This window comes from Dinoponera quadriceps, unplaced genomic scaffold, assembly GCF_001313825.1.
Source record: "Dinoponera quadriceps isolate SergipeBrazil2010 unplaced genomic scaffold, ASM131382v1 scaffold1742, whole genome shotgun sequence".
Lineage (NCBI taxonomy): Eukaryota > Metazoa > Arthropoda > Insecta > Hymenoptera > Formicidae > Dinoponera > Dinoponera quadriceps.
In genome coordinates this window covers 48,969-56,488 of record NW_014555803.1, presented here as the reverse complement: position 1 = coordinate 56,488, position 7,520 = coordinate 48,969, and the positions used below count along the sequence as shown (strand labels likewise).

The following is a 7,520-nucleotide window of genomic DNA, read 5'->3' as shown; positions in this document are numbered from 1 at the left end:
TGGATTTATGAACAATCAAAGTCAAAATATCCATTTCTTCTTTAATCCTCTTGATAAGCCGGAAATGAGAAATTGTAGAGAAATTTCGTTCGAAAGAAAATTGAGAAAACTTCAATTTTTCACGTGGAAAAGTTAAAAATTTTCTCAGATTTTTTCTTCTACTTGTGACACGTCTAGCTTGTTTTCAGTATATAAAAGTTACCAAACTTAAAAGAACTAGAAAACGATAGAAGTCATTCGAAAGTAGAGAATTCAAGTTTTAAAACCCTTTATTAGACTTGAAATTCGATAACTTTTGAGGAAGTTAGAAATGCTTGAATCTTACCTTTTTTTTTTAATGAAGTATCAAATGTTCTCCTGTTTGTTATGCGTAGTGTATTTTTGTAAAGGAAACAATCGATCGTTTCTTTAACTTTGTAATATTCTAGACCAATATTTATATTTTTATTATATATATTTTTATATATAATAATTGGTTATATTTTTTCTCGTGATCTACAATTCTGCAATATTTTCTCCCCTCATTGCTTAACAGTTCTTTTGATTTTTTAATTCCATATTCAATATTTGACAGAAACTGTCGATCGTTTCTTCAATTTTGTGACTTGTGTTTAGGAAGCCCGATGTGCTTACGTGGTATTGCTGATGGCAGGCTATTGGGTGGTCGACTGCTTTCCCATGGCAGTGACTGCCTTCATTCCAGTAGTTCTTTTCCCGTCTCTCGGAATACTCAGCACGATGAACGTCTGTGCTTGTTACATGAACGACACTATAATGGTGTTCATCGGCGGTCTGATTCTTGCCATCGCCATTGAGCACAGCAATCTGCACATGAGGATTGCCCTCGGGGTTGTCAAGACGGTTGGTTTTAGTCACGCTAGGTTGCTCGGTGGCCTTTGTGCGGTAACGACTTTCATGTCCATGTGGGTGTCGAATACTGCAGCTACCGCCATGATGGTGCCCATCATTTTTGCTGTGCTATACGAGTTGGAACAAGTATTAATTAATTAATTTATTTATATATATATATATGAGCTGTTTATTTTGAAAGTGACCTAAGTCCGTTTATATTTAAAATGAGATATTTAAGAGTTTGCGTTTCAATAAAATTAAAAATATACGTATAGGATACCAATGTGTCACATTGCTTAAATGTATCTAAGAAAGTTAAATTTGCAATGCCTATTAAAATAATAGCAACTATTAAGTGAATATTATGTGTTTTCTTACCACAAATGGAGTTAAGCCATTTTCAAAATTAACTAGATTTGCTATAAAATGTGAAAAAGCCCAAGTCCATTCTACATAATTTAAAATGCTTCAAATTGAAAAAACAATATTCAATTTATTTTATATTTCTTTACAACACTTTAAAAACATAATTTATGTAATTCAGGAAATCTTCTAACTATATAAATTACATAACAATTTACTGCTCATCTATATTTTGTGTATGCGGGAGGGATTTGAAGAAGTCATGCTGCTCCAGTGGTATATATCGTAGTAAGTTCATCATGTTTTTGTATTTCGCCTTTTTTGTAAGTCTTGTAAGTCGTTTTTGTAAGTCTTGTAAGTCATCTTTTTATAAAGTGGTGTCAGTACAATATTTTAGAATTTTCTTGATCTACTCCGACGTGGTAACAAATTCAGGATTTTAAACTCTGCATTCTCATCCATTGATATCTTATAGAAAATTTTATATGGTTCATTTCTCAAAAAACACATCCAGCATATTTTTAATCAATTTATTGTTTCTCCGTTAGAATTCTTTACCCTTTTAAAAACTGCGTCCTCCAAAAATCTTGTTGATATGAAGTCCTCTTGTTTCACTTCATTTAGAATAAAGTTATTACCTTTCCGGCACTTTTTGATAACATTATAATAATCTTGGGGGACAAACAGTAAATTATTTTTCTTTAATGACATTTTTATGACGCACTTTCGGACATTATCAATAACGGATTGGACTTAGGCCACTTTCAAAGTAATGTTTGTAATTATTGAAATAACTGCGAAAATTTATGTGTCAAAAATTATCGTACACTCTGAATATACTTAACTGCAAAATGTTGTTTATGACAGCTAACTTGTACACGTACAGTCAACAAAAAAAAATTGATAAATAGACTTAGGCCACTTTAAAAAAAAAATGGCTCATATATACACATACATATATCTTCTCTGAATTCTATATTTATATAATTTATATTAATGATACGTCGAATTTATAGTTTAGTCTAGGACGTTTGTCCTGACTGAGAAGTTAACTATATATTGAAAAAAAGAAACAGTTGAATCGACACCTTCATTCAGAACAATATTGTGTCTACTGAAAAATTACACAGTGGTGCAGCAATACGTTGCATTGCTGCTGATCAAATTACAATTGTTGAATTAATTGATAATTTATTACAGCAACTGCAAAATTTATTTCGATTATTATAGTATAATTTATTATAGTATAATTTATTTAGTATATTAAATGTTGCTTGAAAAAATTTTGTTCATTTGAGCAAAATTTTGTTGATTCTATAATTTTTTTATTAGTGCATTGAAAAAATGTACATAAAAATTTATTTGTGAGTTAAAGTTCATTTCACAAGAATAAGCTTCATTTCTGTGAAATATATTTCCTATAAATGATTTTTTATTTCCTGTAAATGAATTTTTTAATATTTTAAGTATTTTTAAATATTTTTCTCTCAGTGTGTATATTTAAAAGATACAATCATATACTATATTTAAAAGGTACAATTGTATACTTCAATGTCATAAAGAATTATTTATTATTTAGTATAATGTAACAGAAACGATATTATATATTAGTGTATATTTCAGAGTTGACAGTTACTCTTTTACATCACTGTGTCTAATTACACGTATGTTCGCATAGGCAGGATACTGCACGGTGTTCCAGACAGAAACGGACCCGGAAAGGCCAGACGTCCCGGGGTGAGCAAATTGAATATTCATCACAATTGCGTGACGGACGGCTTCTTCGATGATAATATATTTGTAGCGAAATAAGACCGACGAAAGTGACGAGGGCATACATGATGTGCGCGGCTTACTGTGCCACATTTGGTGGCACGGGAACGATAGTGGGAACCGGCACGAATCTGACTTTCAAAGGGATTTACGAGAGCACATTCCCTACCGCCGAGCCAATTAGCTTCACACAGTGGATGATGGCGAATATTCCCCAGATGATCGTCAATTCCTTCTTGACATGGATATACCTGCGAATTGCTTTTTTTGGATACCTGAGACCGCGCAGTAAGGACGCCCAATTAGCGACAATTGGAGCAGAGGGCGAAGTGATCGCGCGTCAAGTAAAAATTATTACAAAAATTATAATCAAATAACAATTATAATATAATCAACATGCGTACAAAAATCATTTCGACTTTTACGACTCGATTGAAAACGCAAGAAAATATTTTGTTACTCGTCGTAACGTTTTGGAATCAGATACATGGAAAAAGAAATTAGTATCAATTTAACACTCATATTCTTATATACAGAGTGAGATATTTTATGTCTCTATCTAAGTATATTTTTTCCTATGTATTCTACAAAAATGTTTCAGACAAAAATTGTAGAGTTTGAAAGAGGATGTAAGGTGGTGATCTTAACTTCATTGTATGTCAATAATTCAAAGTGACTTTAAGGTCAACTTTCTATTTTAAATAGAATCTTATACCAGATAGCACAAAACCTAAAACTGGGACAAGACGTCTGTAAGACGTCCTAAAGACATCTTATAGAGATCTTACTTAAAGACGATTTTAAGACGTCTAAAGATGTCTTAACCCTTTGAGCGCTATGAACGCATATATGCGTTCTCACACAACCATTCAATTTAGGCTATGAACGTATATATGCGTTCTCACACAACCATTCAATTTAGGTTATGAACGTTTTCGCGGTCATTACATAATTTATTTTAGTTACAATCAATATATTTTGCAATGAAAAATTCAGTCTGCTCAACTTGCGCTCTTTCGTAAAAAATACGTAGCCCACGGTGTGCTTCTTCGTAAAGAGTGGGCAGTCCACAGCGCACGCTTAACGTCGGACAACGCAGCGCTCAAAGGGTTAAAGACGTTTTATGTCCCGATATTAGATTTTGTTTGAGTAAGAGTTTTTTAACATAAATTGAGTAAGAGTTTTTTAATATAAATCAATTCCTCTATTAATTCTGCATGCAAAAATACTAGAATAAGATTATCGAAAAGTGAATACATGTTGAGACACACTACTTTTTATTCTGATATTTTTCATGTATACAAAAAAAGGATATATGAAATATCTCATAAAATATTCACTTTACAATAACATCGCCTTAGAGTTCCTGTGTCCTCACTTTGGCTATCCTGGTTTGATGATATCAGAAGCGAGAAATCACACGCTAAAATATATCATAGTATACGTGGAAATAAAAGAATGTTATAATCACACATTAGGTCTGTTCGTTTTCGCTGCACCGCTGAACTAGTGCAATAAGTTGAAGTGAGAAAACATATACTTGTCTCGCTTCAAGAAAGAAGTGCTACACAGCTACACAGAAAGAAGTGCTAAACTCGAGTAAATAATTACTCTAATACTCCTCAGAAAAATTTTATTTGGATAAAGTAATATTTACTTGATTCAAGAAGAATATTTTCTAAGTAAATTATTTGTAAAGACATACTTCCGGAAGCAACGCAATTGAAAGTAAATTATTTATCCAAGTAAAATCCAAGTATAATACTTTATCCAAGTAAAATCTATCTAATCCATATAAAGATTTGCTATGGAATATTGGAGTAATAATTTACTTCAATCTAACTTTTTTTATTTGTTTTACCTGTTTTTTTTTCTGTATATGTTTGCTTACAGCGATCAATTCCACCTGTCATTCTGTACAAAAATATTGAGGAATAAACAGAGAAATCGATTTATGTTAAAGAAATTATATGATTTCATTAAAAAAAATTAAGTTGACCTTAAAACTAACTTTGAATTATTAACTATACAACGAAATTAAGGTCACTACCTTTTGTCTCCCTCTTAATCTTATAATTTTTGTTTAAAATATTTTTTGTATCAAAAGTAATATAAAAAAAAATATTTAGATGAGAATATTAAAGTGGTTCACTCTGTATAAACAAGAATATATAATCTTATACGAAGATAAACTTGATCTTACACGTAAAGAAATTCTATATAGTGCGTTTTAAACTTTTCGGCTAATTGCTCGTGTGAAAGAGGAACGGATTAAAGTAGAAAAATCCTCTACAATTTTGTAAACAACCACGTAAAATTTCGAATTATTATTATTATTTTTTTTATAATAACCCCCTATAGCATTATAATCTGTCACGTTGACATTCAGCAATGTGTTTAAGATAAGTTAGACATGCTCGGAGTTTGCCTGGAGAAACACCCTCAAAATTTTCCGCAGTATTGTGTTCCAATTACACATCTGTACAACTCCCTGAGTTTACCCTACTATCAGATCATTAGGTAACTTTCTTTTTAATCTGCGCTTTGCTTTCCTTGGCTTCATAAGATTTATCACTAGTTTGTTGGGATGTCTGTCCAGTCTATCCTTTTGGTTTGATGCCTTCTTCTTGATCTCCTCCTTAACTGTAGGAATTTCTAAGTCGTGACGAAGAATCTCATTGGTAATGAACCAAGGCGCGTTAATAATGATTCTTAATATCTTGTTTTGAAATCTTTGAATGATTTCAACGTTAGAATTAGAGGCTGTACCCCACAATTCCAGTCCGTAGATCCAGGTCGGTTTTATAATGATCTTGTACAGCAACATTTTATTTTCAGTTGAGAGTTGGGATTTTCGTCCAATTATCCAATAGGTTTTACTTAACAACAGACCTAATTGCTTTCGTTTAACTGTGATATGCTTTTTCCATGTTAGTCTCCTATCGAGATATATTCCCAAGTACTTTGCCTCCTTGGCTTGCGGGATTTGAGTTCCATTGATTTGTACAGGACAGGTTTTATATTTCATGGAAAAATTTACCTGTAATGTTTAGTCTCGTTAACCCTGATTCTCCATTTTCCAAGTCATGATTCTATTTCCTTGAGGTTATTTTGCAGTATTTTTGATGCTTTGCTTGGATTTGATGACACAGCTGTTGTACCTAGCGACAAGTTCAAAGTTCGAGGTTCAAGATTCAATATACTGATGTTCGTCTTTAGGTGTAACAGCTATCATATACTTGTAGATTAGGCCACTCTGAACCAAAAAAGTCCTATATCATTTTGCAAATAATACGCAAATTTCGGAATTATTGATTAAATAAACCTTTACATGGCTATTTTCAACAATTAATTATTCGAAATTTTGCGTGATTGTTTATTAAATGGTAGAGGCCTTTTCTGCTCAGTTTAACTCGTTCTATCTTCACACGAGCGATCGACCGAAAAGCTTCGGATACCCTGTATAGTTCTACTGAAAACATATTTTTGTCACTCGAGAATAATTTTTATGGCTTAAAACAATATTGCATGGAAAGAACGATATGGAAAGAACGATATCTCCTAAACTAAAAATTGTATTAGTTTAAATTATACTGAGCTGTTTTTCCATCGAGCTGCCATTTTTTCAGGTTATAGAGGCGAAATACGTTGGTTTGGGCCCGTTAACTTTTCACGAATTTGGAGTGACCATCTTATTCGTCTCATGTGTGTTCCTTTGGCTATTCCGCAAGCCCGACTTTGTTAAAGGATGGGCGGAATATCTTACCGACCTGTCGGTATTTCCTTACGATTACTTCTTAAAATATGATCTCCAGACACGTGTGATTCCATAAAAAAAAACGTAATAAATAACAATGTGTAGAGAACTGAGGGACTCGGTACCGGTAATATGCGTCTCCATCTTGATGTTCTTCATCCCAAAGGATCCCAGCTTCATTAATAGCTTCAGTCCAGATCGTAAGAAATGTGTCATGTTATTAACTTTCAAGATAACGATAGTTTCCAAAAAATATTGAAAATATCGTCGCGCGATATACTTCGAAATTATGGGACTTTAGCTTTTATACTTGAAAGAAGTTAAAGATATACGTTTTTAGAGTTTTTTCTCCATATTTTTAAAAAAAGTTGATGAACATATTTGTGAAAAACTAATTTATATATTATTGAAAAATTAAAGAACACACATAATAAAATTTGCGAGCACACTCGTATCTACGACTGAGTTGAAAAACTCAAAATCCATAGCCGCCAAGAGACCGAGAGCCTCTTCGGAGGGTTTGATCACGTGGAAAGTCATCGAGAAAAAAATGCCGTGGGGTCTATGCTTCCTGTTGGGCGGTGGATTTGCGATCTCGAGGGGAGCTGTGGCTTCCGGCATGGCGAGAACAGTCGCCATGTCTCTGTTACCGCTTCAGGACTTGCCACCTATTTTTATACTCTTCCTGGTGTGCCTTCTCTGCGGCACTATCACGGAATTCACTTCAAATGTGGGCATCGCAAATATTACCTTACCGGTGATAGCTCAATTGGTA

At 33.0% G+C, this 7,520-nt stretch overlaps 1 protein-coding gene across 1 annotated transcript in view; it reads left to right on the top strand.

Moving 5' to 3' along the window:
* Positions 1–7,520, top strand: part of LOC106745433 — a 28,629-nt gene that overhangs the window by 17,751 nt on the left and 3,358 nt on the right. The window contains 6 exon segments of the mRNA XM_014621026.1: positions 616–996; positions 2,938–3,007; positions 3,010–3,332; positions 6,618–6,760; positions 6,851–6,945; positions 7,234–7,517. Of these exon segments, the coding sequence (XP_014476512.1) occupies positions 616–996; positions 2,938–3,007; positions 3,010–3,332; positions 6,618–6,760; positions 6,851–6,945; positions 7,234–7,517 (1,296 nt within the window).